Here is a 27915-nt window from a genome sequence, read left to right on the forward strand (position 1 = left end):
GAAACCACATGTGGCAAAACAAACATGTTATATTTGGTGTAAGAACTAAATATTCTGCATTTCTTCACAGCAAGATGGAAAACTGCCGTTTGTTCCTGGAGATGAGGAGATGGTCCTGGGAGTATCTAAGCACGGGGTCAAAGTGGCGTCAGTAGACCAGTGTGTGAGTAGCTCAGCTACCATTTGGTTTTAAAAACAAAACACAGTTTAGTTTTCTCGCATGCAAAGGTAAAACATATTTATAAAGATTTTTTTTATCTTTTCTACAGCTAAAAAATAAAAACACTGCAGCTCAGTCTGTTCTGCTTGAATATGATTGGATTAACCAATTAATAATCAGATAATAAAAGGTGCATAATGGGAGATTTCCTTCAGAGAATCTGAACCAGGTGAAGCTGAAATGCCACTTGAGGGATTCTGTGTAGATCACATTTGCAGACAGAAGGTTTTCCATCTCAAATGCAAAATGTACATAAATACATGCATATGTGTGTATATTTTGTAATTTTAGATTTTATTACTGCTGTGAGTGTTTCAGGAATTGGCATGTTTTTCAGTCTGTAAACACTTATCGATTAATCAAATACTAAAAGACTTGATGATCAACCAACTGATTCGCTAAATGAGCTGATGATTAATTGAACAATTAATCATAAATACTCTAATTTAGCTGACAATTAACCAGTTAACAAGATTGTTAGCTGACGATTAGTTGATCAATCATTTAATCACGACTAATCAATAAGTAAATTACCCGATGGTTAGATAACTAATCAGTCACGAATCCCTTCATGCACTCGGTGGGTTTGTCGTGTCCTCTGGGCAGGACGTGCTGCATCGACACCCTCTCTACCTGATCGTTCGCATGCTGTGCTACGACGACGGCCTGGGCGCCGGGAAGAACCTGCTGGCTCTGAAGACCACTGACACGAAGCAGCAGCAGTGCAGCATCTGGGTGTACCAGTGCAGCAGCTCGGTAAGTGCTTTTAAATATTAATGCACCTGCTGGGGTTCGTTTTCATCGTCAACTGATCTGTCTGTGTCTGAACAGGAGCAAGCTCAGAACATCTGCAAGGTGCTGTCGGCCTCTTTCGACTGCGCCCTGTCGTCAAACAAACCCTGACGCTGCTCTGCTTTTACGCCCATCAGCCGCCGGCGTAGCATTAGCTTACCCAGGATGCACCTGCTTTGTAGCAGAAGGTATCCAGGGTGCTGCGTCTGGTCACCTTTCAGTGTTTTAAATATTTAACCAACCCGTGGTTGACGGATTTACTGTGAGTGTTTTATTTACCCCCTCATTGAATGTATTTCTGTTTACTTTTGTATTTTCAAACTAAACACCAAAAAGCAGAGCATTTCTAAAAAGTGATTTAATATAAATTGAAATGCTAAATGGTACAAAATGCTCCAGCCCGTTTGCAGTAGATGGGAAACATTAATCGGCACCAAAACAACAGGGTACAAGTTCAAAGGTTGCTCCTCTCTGAGGAAACGATCATCATGTTGTTTTCCTCATGACAGTATTGGTACAGTCAGTTTTTAAAACCTCTGTTTTTAGATTTTTAGTTTAATTGGTAAAAACATTTGGTACCAAATCCTTGTTTTGAATTGATTTATTACAGTGATTATGTCTGCAGATATTCTGTTTTATGTGCATGTTGCGGGACTTCTGTTTACAGTTGTGGACTTCATGTTGTACGATAAGTTTTCTGTTTCACTTTGTTCAAAATGTGAGGAAAAAAAAAATAAATGACTTGATGTGGTGCTTTTTATGTGGGATTTTGAGTGATTTTTAATTTTTAAAACCAACTAAATTCAGTCAAGTTGGATGGAAAGCATCCAGCTTCAGTTAGATTTAGGTCCTTTCTTTGACTAGGCCAACCCTACACAGTAATATACTGCAGGAAGGTGAACCATTACCTCAGCCTTAAGTTATTCACATTGTAAAACCGGTTTTCTTTATTTGTACTGCTCAGATTCTCCATACAAATAAACCAAAAGCAACCCCACAGAATGATGCTGCTACTACCACGTTTTCCTGTGGAGTGGGTGTGTTAGCTGTGTTAAACTTAAAGCACTAATCAAACAACGCTAATGCTAAAGCAGTAGTTCCGCTAGTACGCTATGCCAATATGGTATTTATGCTAACTTGAAAACACTAATCAAACAGTTTGGCTAACAATAAAGTGATACACAAACATGAGTAGCAGAAGCTAATGCTGAAGCGCTAATCCAACATATTAGTGCTGCTAATGCACTACATTTTATATTTGAAAGTTTGTTTGTTCATGTGTTTTTCTGTACATTTAATTCATTTGTTGTATATTTGCCACTCGCTGTTTCTTAAAAAAAATTAAACAACAAGGGGAGGAAACAGACCTGCGAAAACAGTCTTCACTCACTTCAAAAGGCAGCATAAATATAAACATCTGGCCAACTGTGGAATTAACAGTCGAAAACCAAAACTTCAGAGATGATGGACTTTATTCAACTGAACGTTTACAAAGCAGGCAAGTAAGTTGGCTGGTTTGTAAACCAGAAAAGTAATTTATGAGAAGCTAAAAGTTAGCAAAAATGCTAAGTGAAAAATTAGCTCCCCTACAGAATAATCGTGTTTACGCCGAGGTTAATTTTCTAATGAGGTGACATTTGAAGGGAATTGGTTGCATCAGATTTTATTCAGGGCCATCAGAGTGAAGGAATAACACTTTTCAGATGTTTAAAACTATGTAATATTGCCCTTTCACTTAATTACTCACCGCTATGTGTTGGTATAATCCAAATAAAACGTGATTGTAATGGGCCAAAGTTCTGGGGTTGTAAATACTTAAGCAAATCATTCCAGATACATTTATTGGGGTTTTGATTGGGTTCATATTTTTTTCAACTCTGTCTGGATTTGTCCGTTCGTATTTTGGGAGAAGGTGATGTGTGCATTTTTAAATTCTCACCAGTAGAGGGAGCCCTTAGTGCATTATTTTAAAGCTTTGAAAACGTGTTTTTGTTTTTCTTTTTGCCTGCTTGGTGGGGAAAAAACTGGTTGCTGTTGGACAGTAAATGAGTCAATTAAAAACTCCAAACAATCACACAAAGCCTTATGACATTATTCCATAATTTATTTTTCCAGTTGAACTTTTCCCATTTCCTTGCACGTTAGGAGTCAGGTTAGTGGTGATCAGACAGTTTGTCTCATGGCGGAAGTCGCTGGAAGACATTAACCGCTCTGACCTCTTAAATACTCAAACAAAACCCAAATCTATTTACATAAATAGGTCATTACATCTTGTTTCCAGTGAGTTCTTACATTGAACGAAGAGACAGATCCTCTTCTTGTCATTCACAAATCCATGGAAGGCTCTGATTTCAGGTTAAATGCTTAAATATCAACAATATGAACAATAAGTTGCTCTGCAACTACGATGACGTTAAGTACACTATTCTTAAAAGCATCTACATCTCATGAGCCCAAACAGTGAGGACCTTCCTGGGTGGTTGTGTTGAGGGTCTCAGGCTTGATGCCGACTAAAGAAAGCAGCCTGTTACTAAAGACAACCGTTCTCCCACTTTACTTCACATTCCAACAGTTTTAAATCTCTTCTTGTAACATGCAGCTTATTATGCACAGACAACTCATCACCTCCAACACAAACGTCTCATTCTTTTCATATGAAATGAGAACCAAAGACCTTCATCATTTATCAAGAACGCAACAACCAGCTTGTTTAGAAGTTGCTGTGTGACCTAAAGGAATGGGGCGGTTACCGGCGGAGACCTGGTTTGGGTGGATAAAGGTACAGACCTGGTTTGGGTGGATAAAGGTACAGACCTGGTTTGGGTGGATACTATCTGAGCTTGTAGCCCGTCAATATAATAACCTAACAGTGGCTGTTGGCAATATAAGCAACACAGCTGTCCTCCCAGGCTGCCATTCCACCAGTGGGTAACATAAGCAAACAAACAAAACGTTTGTCAACTGAAACCAGAATGAGTTTTCTATTGCTTCCCCCGCTTGTTTTTGCAGTTAAAACACCGTCCAGCCAGCTATAGATGGCGGTGTTGGCATGTGATATCTGAAAGATTCTGTTTCACACTTATAATGAACAGATATTATAACTAATAATTATTTTCTGTTTAAATAAAAGCTGCTTGACCATTCTGATACATTTCTATTTGACTATGAGTCACATACCCAAGCCGATGGTAGACCACTACATGAAACTAAAACAGGTGTGTGTGTGTGTGTGTGTGTGTGAGAGATGCATTAGCATAAATTCATCACAAAAGTCAGGAAGTGTTTTTCTTCCAGCTGCGGAGGGAAGGAGGAGGAGCAGCTCTGCTGGCTTGGAGAATACTGAGGTTAATTTAGCACCATTAGGAAAAATCCTCCACACAGGAGCGTCACTAAAGATCTACAAACACTGCATCTACATGCACAGGTATGGAATGTAAGCATGTTGTCTAAGTTCACATTTAGAGGTGTTAAAATCGATTTTCCTGCACACTGCGGCTCTAGAGATGAAATAAACACTGTTCATGTGACCTTCATTTTGTTAAAACATGGTTTGTGACAGAAAGAGTTTGTTTATTGCCAAAGATTGTTCAGTGAAAACATTGATTTCTTTAGATTCTGAGTGAGGAGCTGAACCTCATGGGTCCTCAGACGGATGGCTGGCGACCAACGCAGCATCTCGTGACGCCTCCAGAGGACCCGAGCGGTCCGTCAGTCGGTGATGAAGAGGACGAAGGTGACGGGGAAGGCGCCTCTTCTCATTGGATCTCCTTCTATGTGGCCCAGCTGTGCAGAAGAAAGACAGAAAGGTTAGAAAAGAACTGAAAACCAAATGGAGGAAAAAATAAACAGCTCTTACTGAATTAGATCATCTAAAAAACACACAATTATTTCTGAAGATGTAAAAAACGCTAAATAAATAGTGTTTTTATTGCAGCACCATTATTTCACACAGAAAATTTAGAAAAATCTAAATTTTAAGGAATAATTACCAACAAAGTGATTAGTCCCCTGACAATATATAGCTATTGTATCTCTGGGGTATAAATATGACGTGACACAGTCTGTGTGCTACTAGCCAGTAGAGGAAGCTAATCTTCAAAGATCAACAGCAGCAAAGTGTGACATCTTGTGGTCTCCATAGAAACCATTAGATGCCAAAGGAAGCCATTTGGTTAGGAAGCATGAAAGGTCAAAGTTTTTCCATCCTACAGTCACAGAAGTAAGCAGAGTTTGCTCACCTTTACTGGGGCTTTAATGGTCCCTGTTCAACACAGCAGGTCTTGATGCTTAAACACAATTTCTTGCTGATAACCTATTTTTTATCTGCATGGTTGTTTTTTCTACTACGGTAATTAAATGGAACCGCAATTAGACTTCTGTGTGAACAGTTTAAAGCAGCGCTCCGTTTATGGCAGTAAAGATGGCCAATGCTGACCATGGATGGGTTATAAAGTTGTTCAGAGTGACAGCTTAGTTTCCAGCTCAGAACCAGACGAAGGAAGCTGATAAAACGAAAGAACAGCTTACAACAACGGCCTTTAGTGCAACACTGACTGCAGCTTCTGGAGAGAAGTCTGTTTGGATGTGATGCTCTTGATTGACACAGATTTATTTTATAATTATAATTTTTTTAGTTATTGCTTACATCCAGATTTACTGCGTTGGATAAAATGCGTCATGACCATCAGACTGCAGACGCTTTTAAAACAATGCGATGTGATTCAAGTCCACATGTGGAAGTGGCACAAATCAGATCTCATTAGGGTGAAAAGTTTGGAATTGGGCAGTGAAAAAGTCTGGCGCATATCCTGTGCTGTGTGAACGTAGACTAAATGGATATGGATATGGCGTGGGATCTGTCACAAACCTGTTGAATTATCAGGACATTTTAAATAAAAATCTCCTGGACTTGGCCTGTAAACTAAAACTGGGACATCATTGGGTCATTAAATAGAAATAAATTAAATATTAAATGTATGCAAATTATATTATTAGGATCCAAAACGTGGCCAAATCAAGTCATAAATATCTCAAACACAAAATCAACCACTTTAGACCCCAGATCCTCTGCAGCCTCAATGCTGCCCTGCTAGCAAAAGAAGGTTATTAACAGCAGTAATAAACGCCTTTGGCTAAGTGGCTCATTTAATTAAAGCTGATATTTCTCAGTGTGATGTTATGGTGTTGCAATAAAAGATACATTAATGTTAAGCCTTTTCACAGATCTTTCCCAGACCAGCCATCAAATGTGGCTGGACGTTAGATCCCTGCTGAACACACACACAAGCACACGACTGGTTGGTTTTAATGAATAACCATTTTCACTCAGATGATCCAACACTAATTAATTTAAAACCAAATCATCTGACTAAGTTGTGATAAATGGCTAAACATACTGGAAGGAAAAAAGATGAGATGACATCCAAAAGTATATAATAAAACAAAGTAATTTGTCATTTTTATTTATTTTTTAGGCTTTTCTAATTCAATTCTGTGAGACTTTTGGACAGAAAACAAAAGCACCCATCAACACTACCTGCTTTAACAATTGGTTTCCTCTGGTTTTTGTTGTTTTACTTCTATAAACCTTTTGGAAATCAGATCATTTTCTACTTCCAACTACAAGTAAAAGTTTTCTTCATGACTACCCAAGGAGCTTTTAAATTCAAACCTTTCCAAACGTATTCACATTACATGTTACATTACAACCACATTTTTATTGAGATTTTCTGGGCAAGAGAAACACAAATTAGTGAAGTGGAAGAAGCAGATAGATGGTTTTCAGTGACTGACTCACTGCAAGTAAAGCATAAATACAATGGTAACATTTTTACTTGAGGAAAAGAAATTTCCTGTGTGGCCATGTTTCCAGAAGGTCAAATAACACTGTAAAACACACCATCCCTGATAGTAAACGGTGGTGGCTGCATCATGGAGAGGGAAATGGTTTCCTTCAGATTAGTGAGAGAGGAAGGGAAGACGGATGGAGCTAATACAGAACAAACCTGGAAGAAAACCTGTTGAATGCTGCAAAAAAACTGTATCCAGAGTTACAATTAATGGTTTAGATCAGACGTCTTCAATGTCAACTGCTAAAAAAAACAAACTATTTCTGACAAGACTAAATGTGTTGCATGAGTGTGAATACTTTTGTAAGGCACAGCAGATCATCTCCTCTAATTAACCACATCCTAATCAACTAAAACCAGGATTTTCTGAAGCAGAACTGAGTCGAGGTGAACATCTAAACGGCACACAGGTCAACCACAGTCTAATCACATCAAATGTCCAACTACTGAGATTCCCTCTTTCATATTACCTGGGATGGTAAAGAAGAAAGTAAGTCATTTTAAACGTTGTCTAGACCTGAAAATAAAAAGCTGGGACATGTTCTGCTCCGGTAATGTTCACAAATAAAAGCAACAAGTCAGGAAACAAATCTGATTACTGAACAATGCAGTAATCTGATAGTAAGTGATATTGATGCAAAGTCTGCCTCCATATCACCATCAATACCTTCAAAGCAAAAGCAGCACAAACATAGTGGAGTTGATTGACACTGATTTGGTGAGGAGCTGGTTAATATCTTTAAAATGACAGCGGCACAAATGAAAATGCTGCACAAACGTTTGACACCAATTATGTTAAATTTGAAGAAGGTGGGTGAGGAAAACTTCCCCCAGACAACCTTCGTGTTAATCAACTCAACATTAGTGCAGCAAAAAATTTAGTTTGAGCTGGTATCATTTAAAGATATTAAAAAAAGTTTCCAAAGGTCCCCCCCCCCCCAAATCTACAAAATCAAACAAATTTGGTGTCAATAAACTCAGCTACATTTACATGCAGCAACAATTTGTGCTGCTTTTGCTTCGAATATATTGATGATGACCTCTGGAAACATTTATTAATATCTTTGAACTGATATTAGCACAAACCAGCACAAGCATTTGACACAAATTTTGTTATTCTAAATAAAGGGAAACTGATTAAATAGAAACATCTTCACACATGGCTCAGATGAAAACAGACTTCCATACGGCCACATCTGCGTGGCTCAGATGAAAACAGGCTGCAGCTGGACCCCGCTAACAGAGGAATCAGCATCAGTGGGTGGAAAAAGAGGACAAGGTTGGGAAAGTGTGTGGGTGGTGTTGGCTGGGATGAGGTCAGCTTTCTGATTTCGGCCAACATGGCTCCAAAGAGGTCCGAGAGAGTCACACGGACTGACCACGCTTTGTGATTTCATGGGAACAGTTTTAAACGATACTAACCCACCACTCCTGGTCCTCCTCTCCATCCACCACGATCACCTCGCCCTCGGAAAACGTCAGCTCGTCTGGGTTGTCAGCTATGCAGTTGTAGATGGCCTTTACCCGCTTTGGTCTCTGCTTCTGAGGGAACTAGAACAAAAACAGGCAAAAGTTTGATTTGAGTCTTAGGCCCAATTTCCTAGTGTTACCCAAACTTTTCTCTTGGCGATTTAATTCAGGAAGGGGTTAAAATATTGAACCATCATCAGGTAAACATTTACTAATCCTGCAGCGAATTATTCATGTGCAATACATCAAAAGGTGTACATGTTACTGATTAAAATAAAAGTAACATAAGAGGAAAATATCCAAACCAGGGATGCAACTAAATTATTTTAGTAATCAATTATTTTGACAGTTGAAGAAAAATATTGTCACATTCTGCAGCTTGTTAACTTAATGATTTATAGCTTTTTATACAATATTGGACATACATTAAAAGATGCAAATAAATAATTCACCTCATTTTATGAATAATAAAATAAACATTTTTATTTGTTTTAAAAAGGAATTGAAGCTAGTGAGTATGAAAAAGTATTAAAAAAACTGAACCTTCCTAAGTAATCGGCAGAAAAATCATTATTTATTAACTTTCCTGTCTTTGCAGCTAAAAAAAAAAACATTTTCCACTATTTGTTTTTACAGTTTAAGATAATCTTTGACTTGGTTCAACCTGTACAATAACAGCTGCAAACCCTGAGAATAAGTGGCTAGAGAACAAACTGTAAATGTGTTAATTATCCATGCTAATTGTTGCTGACGGGATATTTAGGGAGATTTTTATCAGTTTGGTTGTTATGTCTAACAATAAGAGGAGCATATCCAAACAGATGTTCCATGTTTGCATGTTCTAGAAACTAGGCTTAAAACGGCTTCTTTATTCAAAGTGAGAGAGGAGAGTCTTAGTCAAAGCCCACATGTGGACTACAGGAAGCAGATTTAATGGACAGGAAGTCAATATAAACTCTGGAACAACAAGAAGAAAGATTACAGAACACAAATAAAGAAAAGAAATGAAAATATAATGACGCTGTGGAACAAAACAAACAACTGACCAAAATACAACTTGGATGAATATGAAGACAAATGAAAGACTTACTGGAAATGCTTTCCTTGATGCGGGGGCCGGAGGCACCGAGTTCTGGGGGCATCCTGGCACTTCCTTAGCTGGAACAGGAAACAGGAAACTACATCACACAAACAGCAAAACTTTCCATGCTTTCAAAGGGAAGGTGGAAAAAACTCCAGCAGATGGACAGTATGACATGCTACCTTCTGTTATATGGATGCCTTCCTGTTTATTTACTCACCTGCTCGTTCTACAGATTCACTTTGATTCAGGAATCCTCGGCTGAAGCTTTTATCATTGCTGAAAGTAAAATAAATATTCAGTTTACCATTGAAGATACCAGCAGCACTGCTGCACATTTATTACATTAATGTTAGAGCCGTGATGTTTACATGACTCCACCTTTTCTTTTTGTTCTTACCCAGCAGGGGATTTGGGTGGCACTGACCGGGTCCCCAGTGGACCCTGACCTGACTTGGACTGGATGCTCATAGCTTCCATCTTGGCTACGGGGGCAGGACCCAGACCTACAACACACATCGGAACAAGATTTTAGAATAATAAACCTCTCAACAATGGACTCTTTTTTAAGATAATGGAAACCAGTGAATGTATGACTGAAATGCAGCAGTGAAGGTAGAGATCAGACTGAACTTCATGAGGAAGCTTGGATACTTCAGGAGATGATGGTGCAAAGAGGGATTTTTACATAAAATCATCAATGATAATAAAGAAACTGAAACAAATATCTTATTTTGAAAATGCTAACATTACCCCATGCTTCCACTTGTGAGCAACACCTATTATCTAGCTTTTAAGATATGTTGGCTAACAGGAAGCTATATGCTATTAACAAGACACTGACATTAGCTAATATGCTTCCATGAGCATATCATCTATTGAAAGCAAACATGACCTTCTAGCTAAATTTAGCAAATGTACTAGCATTTTCTAAATGCAAGTAGTATTAGCCAACACCATCTGCCATGCTAACAAAATCCAAGTGACTGTCATTAGCTTAAATGATAAAACCATCATCTTCGCTAAAGACGGAATAGCTGAAAATGCTACTTTTAGCATCTTTGTTAACATTAGCCAATATTATGTGCTTTGCTAACAGGATCTCACATTATACAGTAGAATTTAAGTAGCCTCTTACCAAATACCTTCTTATTCTTCAGTAATTTCTTAGATGGTTACTTTTTACTTTCACTTGAGTAAAAACATGTTGATGTAGTGCTAATCTTAGTTGTGTTGGTTTTTCAGCCACGGCTAATGACAAGACATTTCAGATTAGAACATTGCATCAAACAAACAAAAAAAGATTTTAATACAAAAATGTTTTTTGTTTATGAAAAATAACACCTATTTAAAGGTTTTTTTTTTTCAAAAGGTACTTGAATATCACTGTATTTTTCTAAAATGCAATAACAGTTATGCTAACATTAGCATTTCAGAATTTAAATGGAACCGTTTAACCAATTACAAAATTAATTTACAAAACTGAGATGGCGGGATAGTATAAAAAAAGTTAAACAGATGTAATGAGATGTAACTCCAAGCGAGAACAGCTACCAATGGCTGTCATTTCTCAGGAATTTTTTATATGTCAGTAATCTTATTAAGTCATTTTTAACATCTTCAATCATTGCCTGGCTTGAACGTATCACAGACAAGGTTTCTATACATTTTGCTTGGTAAAAGTACTCTGTAAAATAACAGGGCAAGTATATGTGATCTAATTTCTTTAAATGATGTTTGTTAACTTGTAATGTTTTTGTATTGAGTCGAGTACGTTGTGTTACAAATTGACTTTTCCAAATTGGACAACAAATGATGATAATTTGGTCTCATCGCTTGGGTTCATACCTCCAGTAGAAGTGAGCCTCATTGGGGGAACAGGAGGGTGCATGTTGGGAGGGTCTGAGGACGACCGCTGCCGGCCGACCAGGTCTATAGAACCGGGTTTCCAGGTGCTGGAGGTGGCAGACTGACCGATCTCTCTCACAGAGGAGAACTGGGCTGAAAGAGATGGGAATGGAGGAACTTCATGCTTATCTGGACTTATCTGATTTCATTTATTCTCACAAATTACATCTAGATATTTCTGGCCCTTCCCGGTCCTGAGTTTCTGTCAACACGAGGTCTTACCCAGGTTCCTTGGGGGCAGCGGTGGAGCAGAGGTGGAGGCCGACTGAGAGGAGCCGGTGTTGAGGATGGTGCCGTAAGTCTCGTTGTTCACTAGGCTGGGCATAAAGAGGCGGTGCTTGTCCTTGCTCAGGCCCGCTCCATCCCGGCCGGCGGGCCCCAGACCGGACTGCAGGTGGGAGTTACTGCTGGGGGCGTAACAGCTGACGGGACGGTCGTCTCTCCGATGGGGGCTCGGCTGGAAGAGGTTAAAAGGAAGGATTTATTCTCAGATGTTCCAGCAAGAAACTAATTTCCACAGCTTCTCACAATTTAAAACTCAAAAAAAATCTTAATTGTAGGATTAGATTCTAATTTTGAAATACAAAATAATTTTAAAGTGTAACTAACCTCCTTGTGAAAACACAGCCCTTCCCCCAACAAATGTTGAAACATTTCATCAGTGGGTGGAGCCAAATTACTGGGGGCGTGGCTAAGTGTGAACAGGTGCGGACAGGAAGAGGGAACGCAATGTTCCCAACTTAACTTTGTCGCTATATTTAGCAATTTTTATTTTTCAATAAAACACAACCAGCAACAAATCTAACAACTTTTCTGGTAAAAATGGGGCACAAGTCAGAGTGAGATGATTGTAAACCATCTATGTGACGCTGACATCAACCAAACTATATCGGTGGAACCAACAGGAAAATTCAACTGCAGTAGCCACTGCTCAACCTAAAGAGGGCAGCACTGAGATGGTTTTAGATAAATTATTGCAAAATTGAGTAAATTTACACAAAAATCTCACAATCTGTACAGTTTTTTCACTGTAAATTTGCCCTTGAGGATTAATTTATGAGTTTATCTGCAAAGAAAGTTGATTTTGGTTAAGTTACTGTTAAAATTTCAAAGTCATAACTCGTATAGATTTAATGTTATAACTCTGATATTTCGTTATTTTGAAATACAAACACAAGATATTTAAAATCAACGACGTAATTTCAACATAAAGTAACAATTTTAGGATTCAATGTAATCATTTAGATTCATGATGTCCATTTCTAAATCAACAGTGGTAATCCTGACATTTTGTAATGTTTTTCTCACCTTTTCATCCAGATCCTCATCGCTCTCATCCAGGTCCTCGTGCTTCAGGCGCCACTCGTACTCAACGTGGACGTGAGCGTTGAATTTTCCTGCCAGAGCTTGATTGAGCTGTAAACACACACACAGCTTACTGACAGCTCCTGAGGCATGATGGAGACTCTGGCAGGTTTTAATACTCACCAGCTCCTCACACTGAGCATGTTTGAGCCTCCGGGCGATATCCAGTGGCGTCTCGCCGGCTTCGTTCGCTGAAAGTGGAAATAAAAACAGTAGTGGCGTGTTATTGCCCTCTAATTCCCGCTGCAGACGAGGACAAACATGCTGCCCATTTTCTCTCCTATGTAATTAAGCCGTTTCCCACACTGAGCAGCTTCTCTGAATCTGTTATCTGGCTGTTTTGTTGTTTTCAGAGCACAAACATGAGTGTTGAGGGAAAAGGCCAGCATGGTTTGTTCTCTGTGTGGGAACCTGATTATGAGGAAACGACTTCTGAATAAATTCAACATGCTGAACTTACCAATGTCTATGGAGGCTTTTCCTCTCAGCAGCAGCTTCAGACATTCGCTGTTGTCGGTCAGGCAGCAGTAGTGCAGCGCTGTGCTGCCTTTGGCCGTCTGCTTGTCCAGATTCAAACTGAACAGGAAAAAAATAAACACTTTACTCTGGATGATTTAAGAGCCTAGAAAAAGACATTTTTGTTGCATTAAAACAGTGGGGTCACAGATTTGGGCCAAATCTGGCAAAATTAAACTACTTGTGGGCCAAATATTGATTAAATTTAAAATGAAAACATGAGTTTAATGTGAATTTTCTGTCTTGTTTAATAAACTACCTGCTCAATAAACAAAAGTTTTTTGTTTTTTTTATGAAATCTGTGAATCCTTACACAACTAAAACATAAGACAGACTTTGGACTGTAGTCTTATTAAAAAAAAGTGTAAATGTGTTGTTTTCAGTTGTTTTCTATTTTGTTAACAAAATTTTAACGGGGTGTCCAATCAAAATCATTTCAAGGGCTGCAAATGGCCCCGGAGCCATACTTTGGACTCCCCTACTTTAGACCCACAAACTGGAGAAGTTTGTGTGTCTGAGGTAAACTAAAGTGGAGACAGAAAATCTGTAAAAATATTTATTCATCTCCTCTTCCTTCTCCTAGTGCTAACTAGAAACAACCAATCAGAGACAGGAGGCGGGTCTTAGCGCTGTCAATCACAATCTGCTATTCTGTATTTAGCAAAGCCTGTCATGAATGCTAAAGCTTGTTAGCGTAGCCACTAATGGCGCCAGATAAACGGTTTTCGTGCAACAGTAAGTCGTTTTTCCACCATTAGCACATTTAGCAGCGAATACATGAGAATGACCAACATCGTCAAGTCCCGCCTCCTGATTCTGATTGGTTGTTTTTGGTGCATTTTTTCAGGCAGTGATAGCAGCTCAGGGAGGAGATGAAGGAGATCGATCGTTTCACAGATTATCTGTCTCAAACAGTCACATATATAAAAAAAACATTTTTTATCAAAGTTACATCCTGCAGCTTTAATGAGCCGTAGTCGTCTTCGCTCCGTTTACCTGTTCTGAGTGAGAAAGTCGACGATGTGAAGAGACGTTCTGTCTACCAGCCTGACGGCCAGATGAAGCGCCGTCTCTCCCTGTTCCTGAAGAGAAACCGCCATTTTAGAAATATGGAGGACAAGCGGAGGAAAAGCCGAAGAGCTTTGTTCTGTTACATGTCCGTTGGCGAGCGGTATCGGTTCCATGAGATCCAGCCCCTCGGCGTAGACCTGGATGAGGGAGAAGATGTCCCGCGCCTTCACCGCCTCGCACAGTGTGTGGAGCCGCGCCGCCGCGTCGGCGCCCCTCTTCCTGGCAAAGCGCTTCTCGATGTATTTGGACGTGATGAAGTCTTTCCTCGTCTGCCTGGTGAAGGGAAGCAGAGACGTAATTACTCAATGAAAACGAGGTTCACCTCCCCTAAGAATTCACATTTTGTCACAAACTGTGAGAGACGAATATAAAGTTGAGTATAATAACAGATCAGTATCTTAAAAAAACGGATTTTCATTAAGCTGCGGTATGCATTTGTTCACACCTGCTTTTGTTTGTTTATTTGTTAGTAGATCATAAACCAATCCGAAAAAGACGCTCGTTTGTGCCAGTATCTATGCATCGTCATTCCTACGAATAAATGAGAACATTTTGGACTTTCCATACATTTTGTGTCTTGCATTGAGTGATTTCTCCCTCTGAAGAAAAATAGTATTGAGCATACACTCAGATGTGTGAGAGTAAAGCAGCTAAATTGGGATTAGGAATCCAACTTCCTAATCCAAAGGTTTCCCTGGGACCAACGGTTTCTCATCTTTGACCAGCTTTCATTATTTTTAATATTTCACAGTGAGGTTTTCTTCTTCCATAAAGGCCAAAGTGGTGAAGAGCAAAACTGATATTTTTCTTTTTTACAAGCTTTGCTGAGTGTCTGAGGTTTTTGCTGAAACATGTTTTTCATTCAGTGTGTAGAAAATACAGAAATTTCACTCAAGAGCAGAAATACTTAAAAATATTTTTTACCTTGACTCAAGTAAAACTACTCCTAAATGTAAATTTTTTCGAAAACGTCACTCTACAAAATGTAATTGAGTAAATGTAACTAGTTACTACCCAACTCTAAATATTAAGTGATGGTGCAAATTTGTAATTTAATCTTCGTCTTCCACAGAGCCAGTGGATCAGACTTACATGTCACTCGCTGGGTTCGGTTTCACCACGTTTTCAGCATTTAAGCAAGCTTCCATGATTTCATTAAAGCCTGCATTCCCCACGTTCTTGGCCAGCTGTGGAGAAAAACACACACAGATAAATTCAACCGAGTCGTTTTTCTGAACCGAGAGCAGCAGTGCGGCCAACACGCCCCTGTCCTGAGCGTTGACAGCGGAGCCAGCCGCGCCCGACTGTGGCGTCTTAAACAATCCCGACTGGAAGCGTTTAATCCCAGATGTCCCACAGGCTGTAAATCTCTGCACCAAACCGTGATTTGAAAAAAAGCCCAACTCAATCTCAGCTACCCTCATTTTGGGAGGAAGAATGAGGCTGAGGATGCTGCATCCTCTTATTGTTTCCACACAGACAGAGAAAAATCAATGACGCAGAACAAAGGAGAATATTTGTACCAAGAGCTCAGAGGTGCTGAGGACATCCAGAGTGAGGGACTGGATCCGAGAGTAGTGGACGCCGAGCTCCCTGTGGATCCCTGAACATTCAATACAGGTGAGGACGCCCAGGTTGGTGGACAGCCACGTCGGATCTGAGGAGCAAAAACAGATCATCCAAAAATAGACATGATTCCTGCAACTTCTGACAAAACTTTGATGTTTCCTCACATAAAGCTGTTAGCTTGGGAAGTGACGGACGTCAAGCAGCGCCTTCTGTTTTTACAACCCTTACATTACATTAAAATGCAAAAGTAGTCACATTCCTTCATTTGTTTACATTTATTCACATTCAACTACAAAATGGTGGATTCTGCTGATCTGTAGTGCAGCTAATTTTTCTGTTGGCACTTGAAAACATTTGGTGCTCTTCGCTGCTGCCCATCATGTTTCCCTCTACATATGCAGTGAAAACAAGCTTAGACAGAGAACTACACATTCATTCTGTGCTGATGACACTTTAGTTTTCATTTATTTATTATCACCTGGTTTCTCCTTGAGAAATGGCATTCATTAAATTTGACATGAATAAATAGCTGTTTGTTTTTATAGATGTATAACTGAGTATTGTTATAAATTAACATTAAATGTGGATCTGTCCAAAGCTGTTAATGTTTTCCAGAACTACGCGGCAGAGCCTCAGTGATGGGAGGGTTTCTGTGTTTGCGACTCACTGGGCGCTCCGCAGTCGCAGCACACGTCGTTCCCCGTCATCCTCTTCACTTCCCCCAGGATCGCCTTCGTCAGCTCCTGAACGATGTTGTTCTCGCCAACATGGTGGTCGCCTTTAAACGCCTGATTTAACGCCTCCTCCTTACTGTTCTGCAGAACCGAGATCCAGCTGGAGTGAGGAGATAAAACAATAAAGCAGATTTAGAGTTCAGTGGGAAAAAGAAGAAGGCGAGGAGAAGAGGGAGGAAAACGGTGGCTGGGTTTGAGATCGAAAGCGTTGGGAAAGACGGTAAGAAGGACGAAGTGAGAGAACTGGTACGTACATCTGACAGTCCTGTTCGTCCTCAGCTTGAAAATGATACGTTCGGTCATCTAGAACAAAAAGAGACATATTTAATTTAGTCAAATATTCCTGGTTTAGATACCAAGCAGCTACATCCATTCAGACGTAGCCACATGTCTTCATTTGTTTCACATCTTGACACATTACAACTAAACAGTGGTGGCCACATTTCCACTAAGGCGCTAATAGCACAGCTAATTTCACAGTTAGCGCTCTAGCGCAAACTGTAACTCAGTAGTTCAGCTCACGTGACGGAAAGCTCCGTCTTAGCTTTCCGTCACGTGAATCAGAAATCCTAAGTGTGAACTTTTGCTGCTGCTGAACTAAAACTAAACTCTTCACAGTGACAGTTGCGACCAAAGTCTGTGGGAAAAGCGCTGATAAGAGCTAAACTCAAGCCAAAAACCAAACAAAAAGCCACAGCTGTCAAAGCAAAGCCACAGATATGAAACCTACGTGAAATGAGGTCGAAGCTCCTCTTCTCCTCAGGGTTGTGCTTCACCTGGCAGGTCAGCAGGTTGAGTTTAGCCGGCGGCCTGTTAGCCTAGCAGAGACGAGCCGAGTGAGCGGGAATGTTTAATGGAATGCGGCCAAAGGAAACATCTGATAAGCTGCTGCGAGTCGGACGCCTGTGATGCGTCCAGACATGGGAACAGGCCTGAAATCTCCCTGGGTTGCTGGGAAACGAAACAGGCCTGCAGGTGGCGGGGTCAGAGGTCAGAACTGAACTTACTGTGCCGTGTGAGATGGTGAGGTATCCGTTTTTAGCCATGCATTTTCTCTTCTGCCAGACTTTTCTCAACCTGAACACAGAGGATTCAGGCATAAGCCAACAAAGCCAAACAGATTCATTATTAACCAAAAAGAGGCTAAAAAGTTAATTTAAATTCCCAGTTATACCTTAATAAACAGTTCAGCATTTCAATTTAAAATCCCTATAATTAACAGAATTTTTTTTCAAAACATCAAAGAAAGAAAACTATACTGAGCAGCCGGTTGGGGCTCCTTTTGCCTGGAAAGCTGTCAGTGCAGCGTGACGGGAACATGATCAGCCTGAGGTTCTGCTGTTGGTTCTGCTTATCATTTTTCTCTTTATAATAATAAATAATGTAAATAAACGTATAATAAACCAAACCCAGTGCTACTAGGGTCATTAAAGCAGGGCTCAGATCAGGCTGTATCACTACAACTTTTTCCTTCCACTTAACTTTCCACGGCTATGCTTGAATTTCATGATCTGAACAGCCATATTCTTAAAAAAAAAAAAAAAAAAACATTTCTGGGTTAAAAATAATTTATATTTGGTCCCATATGGATGAATTAATTATTAAAATGAAGAGAAGAAACGCGGAGCGACATGCAGATCGGCTCTCACCCGTCGCTCTTCTTGAACAGGAAGCCGCTGCGCTCGGTGCCGTGCTCCTTGTTGCCCTGCGGCTGGTGCAGGCTGTACGTCGCGCTCTGCCGCACCTGGGAATCCTGGGAAAACACAGCCGGCACAGACGACATGTCAGGGGGGGAGGAGAAATCTAAAAACGCATAAATTAAATCAAATTAAATCAGATAATTTTCTAGATGAACTTCCACTAACGCACGCCGATGAACTTTGAGTTAAAAAAAAAAAAAAAAAAAAAGGTTCATTTAATAAATTTTTTTTCTGTCAGATTAAGGAATAATTTTTGCTCTTTATTTACTTTCATACAGTTGCTAATATGTGTAACCATGGCAACGAGGGAGCAGCTGATGACACCTGATCTACCGGCCATAAATCCCAGAGGAGTTGAAAAAGACGCTTCCAGGAAGTTCAAACTGTTTCTTTCTCCCATTAGAGATTTAAAGAGGAGCAGCAAAAGTTAAGGAGGTGGAATAGCAGGGCTGGGTAAATAAATGATTATCGTTAAATGTCGTCTCTTTTCCTGAAAAGTGTTTGAAAGTCAGAAAGTTACAGCAACCTCAGCAATTTCTGATTTATTTTGGATGGCATGAGTTATAGCAACATTTAATTTCCTTTTTGGGTAATTTTTAAAATTTGAATTATGAATCGAAGCTGGAAGGTTTTTGGTCGGGATTCAAACCCACAACCTCCTCACTGTGCTCCGCAGATCCATCTGGGTGTGAAGTTAACAGACACAACGGCCTCTTCTGGATTCCCTCTCCTCCTCCAGCTTTTAGACAGATGCTCCCAGATTAATCAGGACCTAATTAAAGCCGTTTTTCCTGTAAAAGGGGAATATTCTCCATGCCAGCAGCTGCAACACATGGTGCAAACATGACAGATCCAGCAGCTGGAGGCCGATTGTTTTCAAGACGATTCAGAAAGCTTTCCGTCCAAATCTGATCCAGTCTAAAATCTATTCATGCATTCTGTTATAATTTCAAGTTTCCAGACAAAAGAAATAAAAAGAGAGGAGATAATCTGCATCAACAGATGGACACAAATGAGATTTTTCATATTCAATTGTAGCAACAACAACAACCACCACTAAATGGATGAAAAGAGAATATTTCTGTCAGAATGAGGTCATTTCCTTTATGATGGGTAAAGAACTGAAGTCTGACTCCATCTGCAGACACATAAAATTCCTGTAAGAAAAACAACAGTCTAACTTTGTCATGAAAAAATGAACCAACAGAAACTAAATACAGTTTTTAAAGTGTAAAAAAAAAGCACAAAACCAACAGAATAAAAATGCACCACTGGAGCCTTAAAGTAACAAACAGAGAAGGGAACAAATCCACTTACTCTCCTCGCCTTGTTTTATGAACCGTGACGGCAGCAGCAGGAGAGAGGAGACATTTTTAGAAAAAAGGACAAACTTTACGTTGTTTCACTTTAAAAATATGTCACATTTCTGCATGTAAGCATGTTAAGGTTATTAAACAACAATGAATGTCGCCACAGACAGAATCTGAAACAAAAAACGATTTCCACTTTTTAATGATTACCACAAACATCAATGTGTTTTTTGGGAGTAAATGTAAAACACCAACATGCAGTAGAGCATAAATTATTTTTTAATCAACCAAGATTTAATCAACCAAGCTGCAGGTTCTTTATTTCCACCAGGTGTGAAGAAACACAGGCTGAGAGTTTTCCTGGTTTTGGTCCTGTTGGACTGCACTACGCTCAGTTGGACATGAAATCAGAGTAAAACCCATTAAGGTTTGTGGTTGTAACCCGACTACTTGTTATGCGTCTCACCTCCTTCTGCTCCACCTGCAGAGCCGTTTTCAGGACGTCTCTCAGCTGAGTCAGCTGTTTCCTCTCCTCATCCTGCGCCTGCTTGATCTGACCCACAGAAACAAAAACTCACGTCAAACACAGAACAGAAAAAGCAGCAGTCATAAACAACACAATCAGTAACTCCATGTTGTCGCGTTTATGCGAGTTTATTGCTAATTTTCCTCAAAAACAGACAAAAACATTGGGTTCAAGTGATACCAACTCCCACCAGCAGGTGGCAGCATTTCTTGCTTCTACTGCATTCCTGAGTCAAGTTATCAAAGCAAAAATGGAGCCACTAAAGTTTGTTAAAGACAGAAATGTTTGTGTCCAGTCTGTCTGATTCTTGTCCGTTTTCCTCTAGACCAGATTAAATACGGAGGTAAACAGGAGGAAACTCACAGCAAACAGCTGCAAACACGAACGACACAAACTCCAAACACAAATGCAACAGAAAAATTCTGCAAGAAAGAGAAAGGCAAATAACAAAAACAACCGCTAATATGAAAAGCTGCAAACTCGACTCACCAACGGAAGTCCTCCAGGCCACTAGGGGGAGGAAGCATAACAAACCTTTATTTAAACTCCATTTTGTTCTTTTTTTGGTCGACTCCCCCTGGTGGTCTGGAGGACTTCCGTTTTGTGGAGCGAGTTTGCAGAGTTTCATACTTGCTGTTTTTACTAATTGCAGCGTTTCCCTCTCTGCTCTTATTTTCTGTGGTTACAACATTTATCGTTTGCATTTGCTTTGCTTGTTAAACCATTGTTTAAAACTGAAGCATGTAAATTTCACATATTTGTTTAAACTGTCATCATATCCTGACAGTTTAATATAAGACAGAAAAATATCAAGCTGCTCTGCCTTCCCCCATTGTTATCTAGAAACAACCAATCAGAGCCAGGAGGCGGGTCTTAGTGCCGTCAATCACCCTTTATTTTGATTGTACAACATAATGAACAGGTAATCACCAGAAGTGGAGGAGATAAAAGCGTTCTTACCGTGTGCAGATCTGTAGCCAGTTTCTCTATCGACGGCTTCAGGTTCTCCACGGCTTTCAGGCCGTCCTGAAAGAAACTGGACAGCAGCAGAGTCAACGACGGGACGGAGCTGCACACGTCGGCACGTCTGCAGAAGCTTACTTGCACTGTGCGTGGAAGTACTTGATGAGGTTCTGCAGCAGGTCCACCCCCTTCTTGATCTTGATCTCGTTGACTTTGAGGAGGTACTGTAATCAGATCGAATGCAGATCAGAGCGGAGGTCAGGCGGGGTTCAGACTCATCGCTTTCATCTTCCAGAGACGCTTCAAAGAAAAACCCTCAAAGTGAAGCAGCGCTGCAGTTTCCTCTACATGGACCCATGTGTTAAATAGCCTACAGTTCTGCACTTATGTGAACCATAATTAGATTCTGAAATTTATTTAAATTAAGATTTACTTTATTTTGAAAAACCAAAAATGGCTGCCTGTGAAGCTGCGCTGCTTTCAGCAGTGAAGTAAAACCAGAGATGATGGGAAAAGGAGAAAGAGGAACCAAAGGAAGGTTAAACTGAAAGCATTTTAGTTCAAGTCTGTGAAAATGACAATGTTAAAGAATGCAACTTTTATAAAAAAACTATGTTTTTTACATATTTGTTAAAACTCTCCCCATGTCGAGACATTATGAGACAGATAATCTGTGAAAAGACCAGCTGCCTTCACCTCCTCTGAGCTGCTACAGCTGTCCGAAGAAATGGACCAAAAACAGCCAATAAGAGCCAGGAGGCAGGTCTTAGTGCTGTCAATCATCCTGATGCACTTGTTGCTAAATGTGCTAATGGGGGAAAAGCAACCTACAGTTAAAGGAAAACCGTTGGCTTTGCTAACTAGCCTTAGCATTCAGATCGTGGTTTGCCGACAGGAATAAACTGGCAGCGCCAAAGAAGATTGTGATTGACAGCGCTAAGACCCGCCTCCTGACTCTGATTGGTTGTTTCAACAAATATGTAAAAACATAAAAATTCAAAAATATTTTATTTTTCCAAAGGAAAATTAAATAAATTAAAAAGTTACATACTGCAGCTTTTAAGTATTTGAACGACACCAACGTAGTTGATTAATATAATTTCACGCGTAACATTTCAGAAACATTTTGAACAGAACAGCAAAGCTAAATGTCGGTTAGTTTTTCCCATTAAGATTAATCTCTGCATGTTCAGATGAGAATATTAAAATATTTTCAGAAGAAGATGTTGAGGTAACGTTAGATGGAAATGATAATCATCTGGCCGTGACACGATGTGCAATATTTAAATATAAACGTTCATTATGTGATCCTGAAGCGAACTCTGACCTCGCACATCTGCAGCTGGAAGAAGCGCCTCTCCTTCTCCATCTCCTCGGCTATTTCCGCCCCGCTGATCTCCGTCCGGATCATCCCGTGCTGCCGAGCGTGCTCCTTCTTCTCCTTCTCGATTTTGGTCCTGGCAGGAAGAAACGCTGCCACAGGTCAAAGCAACACAAACACAGAAACGGAAAAATATGGCGGAAAACATAAAATAAAAAAAATCAGCCCTGCAAGCCGTCAGCTGGAGGCGAGTTTTGATCTTTTCCTCCGTTTACAGAGTCAAAAATATGCGCAGGTCAAGAAAAGAAAAAGTAAAAAACTATAAAAATACAGAAGTCTGATTTACAGCTACATTTACTGTATTAGAATAAAAGGCATCTAGTTTTCAAATTATTTTAGGCTCAGTTTTACAAATGTTATAAAATTAGGATTTGGGTCAAACTCTTTCAGAACACCTGATATATTTATCTGTATTTGATTTATTAAATTAAAGCTAATTTGGTGCAGCAAAGTCGGATTTTCAGTAAAAATACCTGGATAAATTTGGTTCCACTAATATAAAAGTTACTTATGTTGTAATTTTCATTGTAAGAAAATTATGGCAATAAACATTTTACTCTGATTAAAAATTAACTAATAAGTATCATTCTTGAACTGCAGTTGGGGGCCACAAAAAATAATTTCAAGTGCCACAAACGGCCCCTGCGCCGCACTTTGGACACCTCTGGATTAAAGAAGCATCAAGAAAACCAGTTTCAGTTTCAGGAACAACCCAATTAACAATTGGTTAATTGGTTAACCAATTGGAGTTAATTGGTTAACCAATTAACTCCAATTATTTGGAGTTAATTGGTTAACCAACCAATTAACTCCAAATAATACAAAATAAAAGGAAAATCTAATTTTGAAATTAAGCACCAAGCTGCTCGTCAGACAACATTTAGGGCTGGTTTTTAACAAACAGATAGAAAAAGAGGCGATCTCATGCAGCGGCTCAACATTTTAATTTGCTGTTTATTTAAAACAACAAACTCAGTTTCCTGATTATCAACTCGAGAAAATCCAAGAAATTTTAAAAGCAGTTCTAAAAGCAATTCACGATTTAATTTCCTTTTATGAAGGAAATCATAGTTTTTTTTAAATTTCATAAACATTTCTTGGATAATCTGAAATCTCTAAGGAGGGAGAATACTGTTTCACAGCCTTAAAAGTCCTGAAGCAGGATTTTAAAGCAGATTTCTGGTTGGTGTGTTTAATCTGTCTGCTGGGAACAACTGAAACACAACAAGCTGATGCAAAAGGCTCAGAATAAGAAAACCGTTCTTATTAAAGCAGACACAAAGATGAGGTGAGGATCCCGGACGAAGGAGAAAAACAAGCAGGAAACGGGCCTCTACTGACGGTTTCCCCATGAGTAGAGTGAAATAATAAGCTGAGACAGCCGGGGACATTCACACCACCATGTCCTCTGTGTCAGCACAAAGTCTGAGCTGCATCACAGGAAGACGGGTTACCCTCTCAGTAAAGAATGTCCTTTGCTGCTTGTAAAACACATAAAAGTGGCATAAATACTCCTGGTTTCTCCACGCGACAACAAGGACGTGTTGAAGGCAGACACTCAGAACGGCAAAACACATTTACTTAAATCATTACAGCGATAGTTAGTTTATTAAAAAGAAACCAAGACGTCGGCTCATTAGACACATAAAAATGGATTTTCTTACACTTTGGTTTCGTAATCCTTCCAGGCTTTGTCAAAAGGCTTTTTCAAATCCTGCAAAACGGAACAGGAAAGAAAAGACAATTCAGTGAATGAAATAACACCAAACAGCACAAAAGGCTGAAGTAGAAGATTACGACTAGATGGTGTTTAATTGTTTTATACATAAATTAATTAGTGCTGGGATTCAATTGGACGTTTTAGTCAGATTAACTGCAGGATTTGTAAATAATTAATCGCATTTTAATCCACAAAATAATCAACATTTTCAACTCCAAAAAAATTCTGGCTGCTAAATTATTGAAGTAATAAACATCCGAGCTCAGTTTTAATCTTATTTAAGTTATTTAATCATCACATTGCAGAAAAGTTCATCTTTCCTGTTTCAGGAAGTCCTGATCATTGATGGTGAACTGTGGATGCTAGCATTAGCGTTAGCTACGTGTTTAGCATTGAGATGCTATTTTAGGCTTGAATATCTAAAATAATTTGGACACTTTAATTAGAATCAAACAACTGGGTTACGTTTTTAACGAGTTAAAATGATGCAATTAATTACTTACTAACACAGTCACATGTCAGAATGGCTTAATCAAAGGCCAGACCTAAATCCAACAGAGAATCTGAAGCAAGATTTCAAAACTGATGCTCTGCATCCAGCTGGAGGTACTCTGCAGTAACGATGGCTTAACCACAATAAAATCCCAATAAAATGTCCTGAAAACCAAAAACCTGTGACTGTATTTGCCGAGTCATCCTCAGTGCTGATGAAATCCTCATTCAGCAAAATGTCTAACTCCACTCTCATCTTTCATGTTTGATCTCTCTGTTTTCTCAGGAGAGTCTGTAACTTTGGATCCGACCGGTGACCTCAACCTGTTGGCATCCAGGCTCTTCCTGTCACTCCCACCCATCCACTCACCAAGAGGAGCACAAAGAGACGCGACAAAAGCTGATCCCCCAGTGAAAGAGCGGGGCTAAGAAGGAAACGGTGAAAGAAAGGGAGGCGGCGAGGGACTGAGAGAGAGGAGAAAGGTTTAGCGGAAGGAAGTGTCAGAGCCAGAGAAGGGGGAAAATGGCAACAATGGCTAAAAATACCACACAGATATTTCTGGGAAGGGCAGAGAGCGCCGGGCAAAGCACTTCTCAGGAGGGCAGAGGACTTCCAGGGCTTCCCTCCTGAGCCTGAAACTGACTGCAGGATGGAGAAGGAACAGCGATCCAGACTAAACCTTGCAGATGTTTCTGCACAGCTGGGTGTGCAGCTTCGCCGCCGCAGACTGTTTAAATCAACATCAGTCCTCAGTCTGCAGGTTTTCTACAGGATTTGACTGAAAGGGTTTGAGAAACGGCTAATTTTGGGTCTGGAGAAGCATCTCCATGTTCATTTTTACAGGTTGTGGATAGTGGTGGGCTCACTTAAGCTAATCTGCATTATAGCTAAGCTAACTTTCCGTTTAGCTAACATTGAAAACATTTAGCAGATTTAGGTTCCCAAATTAATTTGTCTTGATAAATCCTAAGGTTCTAATTTACTCGACTGTTTTGTAAACTTTCAATTCTTCAAGTAGTTACATGTTTATATTCATGCTCTTATTTTGAACGGGGAAGACCGTTTCCTCTCCTCGCATTAGCTTCTGTAAATAGCCAGGATAAAGTCAAAGTTATTTAACATCCTCGCTTTCAATGGGTGTAAAACACACCGATACAAAACAAGAAATAATCCAACTCACTGCTGACTACGTATTTTTGTTACCGCTCGCCACCCATTCACTCGCGCTCCAAGAAAGTGAGCAGTGATTGTCCAGGACTGGGAGAAGATGTCTGCTAAATCTTCAGCACAATCTAACTAAAAAAATTTCAGAAAGAATATAAAAACAACATGCATGAGGAAACGAACGGCGACTGTGGACTGCGTCAAACTTTGATCATCACTTAGAAAAGAAGCACAAAGAAACGTTAGCTATGTTTAAGCGATGTTAGCAAAGCTAGCGAGTTAATGTTAGCAATCTCCCTCTGTAGCAAAATTCCTTACCCAGCCCTTACACAAAGATTTAGTCAATATTAGCTATAAATATTAAGCTAGCTACCCGTCTTCAGTGTAAACTGGAAGTTTTATGGCGCTAGCTAACATCACCTAATATTAGCATGGGGTGCTAGTCTTGGTTTTGATTTCAGTGCACCAGTCCCTCCTTCAGCTGAAGTCCTCCACACCATGACTCTGCCACTGCCATGCTACACAGTTGAAGCTTGTAGCTTTCCACCATCGTGTTACTTTTCAGCATTTTTTCACCAAAACCTTCAGATTTCCAGCAGAAAGCAGAAGATGGGTTTTATTTTTTAGTGACTTTATGAGAAATCTGCTGTCAGTAGGTTCTTCTGTGCATCTTAGAGCCACTAATCCTTAATAACTGATGGTAAAATGCTGCAACTTCCCATTTCCAAGGTCCAGTGAATGCAGAATGACTTAAATTATGTTTTTCTCATCTGAGCCCACATTAACTAATGCAAATCTGAAGGTCTCACCATAAAAAGGACATTTCTTTATATCCAGAGTCCAAACTTCAGCAGCAGGGTTTTAATCTTTATTACAGATCAATTTAATCTGAAGCAGAAAGAGTAATGGCTGCATAATGCGCTGCCTTATCTCGTTCTTGAGTTAATTTGTCTGCAGACTTCCTCAATGTTTTACAACATCCACTTTAACCATCACTTAATCATGCTGTCCTGCAGGTCTGGACACTTTCTCAGACCAAAAGGAGGCGGGATAATTGAAGCAGTGTTAGCCGACTACTGGCTGGCAGAGTTTTCTTCTTTTCCCCCGGCTCATTTCTCGAGATGTGTGTCCAAATATAAAGCAGCCAGCGGCTCATTGGCTGTCGGTCGGGTAATGAGAATCATCTGAGGCGTAATGAGAGATAAGTGGGAAGAATTACAGAAACTGAGCCGTACTCCAGGGAAAGGAAGGAGCTGAGTTAAAACACAGACGAGAAGACAAAGACAGGAAATGACAGACAGGGAAAAGTCACGGGACGGGAGGAAAGCAGCCGAGGTCATGAGGGCAACACGTGTATCCATGGCAACCGGCTCGTTAGACCGCTTTCTTTAATCACATCAAACTTCGTGGAAACCAAAGCCAATCATGTGTCTCTGGGGTGAAAGGTCACAGACTGTCAGGGACAGTAACGAGCTGCGATTGGATTACAGAGCATGGCTGCTGGACACTCGGCTGTCTGGCTCAGATTATCGCTCCTTACTGGACCTTAATCTCCGTCTCAGGCACCAAAGATCCCAAACTGTCAGACGGGTCCGACACGCAGGAGATTCTGTACAGGTCTGGATTATTTTAACGTTATTTTATCCAGTTATAAACCTCACATCCTTCTGCTGCGCCGACAGTTCTCAAACCGTTTGGTTCCTTCAGGACCCGGACGGTTCTAGAATAAAGTTCTACGTTTCTTTCATAAAGACCTTCAGTAACCAGCAGCTTTACCCCTTTGACGCCCTTCAGGTCTCCTTTCAGCAGGCTGTCCAGGGGGAACGTGATGATGTTGTTCATGTTCTGGAACTGGAGGAAGACGGAGGAAATTTTACAGATTAAAACTCAGCAACTGCTGGAATCAAACCAGTGAAAATAGTAAAACGTTTGTTTTAATTCAGGAAGAGATGAAAATCTGATCAAATCTTTGGCTGGATTTCTGTGAGAGAGCGGTTTACATGTTGGGACCCAGCTGAGATGGACCTGGGAGGTTTTAGAGAGCACACACACACACAGGGTTCGATACACACACACACACACA

General features: G+C 40.0%; 2 protein-coding genes across 6 annotated transcripts in view; one reads left to right on the forward strand and one right to left on the reverse strand.

The window, feature by feature from the left end:
- The first annotated feature begins 36 nt into the window (after positions 1-36).
- LOC106935596 (integrin beta-1-binding protein 1-like) lies at positions 37-1772 on the forward strand. Its single transcript, XM_015016137.1, has 3 exons — positions 37-163; positions 827-976; positions 1052-1772. Exons 1-3 carry the CDS (start codon positions 110-112, stop codon positions 1121-1123), a joined length of 276 nt encoding a protein of 91 aa, XP_014871623.1. The 5' UTR covers positions 37-109; the 3' UTR covers positions 1124-1772.
- A 1326-nt stretch (positions 1773-3098) lies between these two features.
- asap2a (ArfGAP with SH3 domain, ankyrin repeat and PH domain 2a) overlaps positions 3099-27915 on the reverse strand; it is a 44949-nt gene continuing 20132 nt past the window's right edge. The window contains exons 4-30 of one of the 5 annotated variants that reach the window (XM_015016132.1): positions 27609-27683; positions 24120-24169; positions 23910-23933; positions 22402-22531; positions 21213-21298; positions 21072-21147; positions 20052-20138; positions 19593-19601; positions 18225-18328; positions 17583-17652; positions 17306-17393; positions 16830-16878; positions 16509-16675; positions 15796-15929; positions 15365-15459; positions 14356-14545; positions 14198-14283; positions 13146-13261; positions 12809-12876; positions 12629-12736; positions 11543-11777; positions 11261-11413; positions 9813-9918; positions 9633-9691; positions 9422-9489; positions 8284-8403; positions 3099-4795 (exon numbers count right to left, since the gene is read on the reverse strand). In XM_015016132.1, coding sequence (XP_014871618.1) covers positions 4721-4795; positions 8284-8403; positions 9422-9489; positions 9633-9691; positions 9813-9918; positions 11261-11413; positions 11543-11777; positions 12629-12736; positions 12809-12876; positions 13146-13261; positions 14198-14283; positions 14356-14545; positions 15365-15459; positions 15796-15929; positions 16509-16675; positions 16830-16878; positions 17306-17393; positions 17583-17652; positions 18225-18328; positions 19593-19601; positions 20052-20138; positions 21072-21147; positions 21213-21298; positions 22402-22531; positions 23910-23933; positions 24120-24169; positions 27609-27683 — 2628 coding nt within the window. In that variant the 3' untranslated portion in view covers positions 3099-4720. Of the gene's footprint in view, positions 4796-8283; positions 8413-9421; positions 9490-9632; positions 9692-9812; positions 9919-11260; positions 11414-11542; positions 11778-12628; positions 12737-12808; positions 12877-13145; positions 13262-14197; positions 14284-14355; positions 14546-15364; positions 15460-15795; positions 15930-16508; positions 16676-16829; positions 16879-17305; positions 17394-17582; positions 17653-18224; positions 18329-19592; positions 19602-20051; positions 20139-21071; positions 21148-21212; positions 21299-22401; positions 22532-23909; positions 23934-24119; positions 24170-27608; positions 27684-27915 lie in introns of all 5 variants that reach the window. The other 4 variants (XM_015016131.1, XM_015016134.1, XM_015016133.1 and 1 more) reach the window with 4 other exon arrangements.

The sequence above is a fragment of the Poecilia latipinna genome, unplaced genomic scaffold (assembly GCF_001443285.1).
Source record: "Poecilia latipinna isolate Pla-1442-1.1 unplaced genomic scaffold, P_latipinna-1.0 Scaffold1984, whole genome shotgun sequence".
NCBI lineage: Eukaryota > Metazoa > Chordata > Actinopteri > Cyprinodontiformes > Poeciliidae > Poecilia > Poecilia latipinna.

Bases quoted from the DNA above. Each gene is read 5' to 3' on its own strand.
- LOC106935596 (XM_015016137.1), top strand. From the start codon at position 110: ATGGTCCTGGGAGTATCTAAGCACGGGGTCAAAGTGGCGTCAGTAGAC. The intron at 164-826 runs GTGAGTAGCTCA...TCCTCTGGGCAG, and splicing joins TGGCGTCAGTAGACCAGTGT to GACGTGCTGCATCGACACCC. The intron at 977-1,051 runs GTAAGTGCTTTT...GTGTCTGAACAG, and splicing joins TGTACCAGTGCAGCAGCTCG to GAGCAAGCTCAGAACATCTG.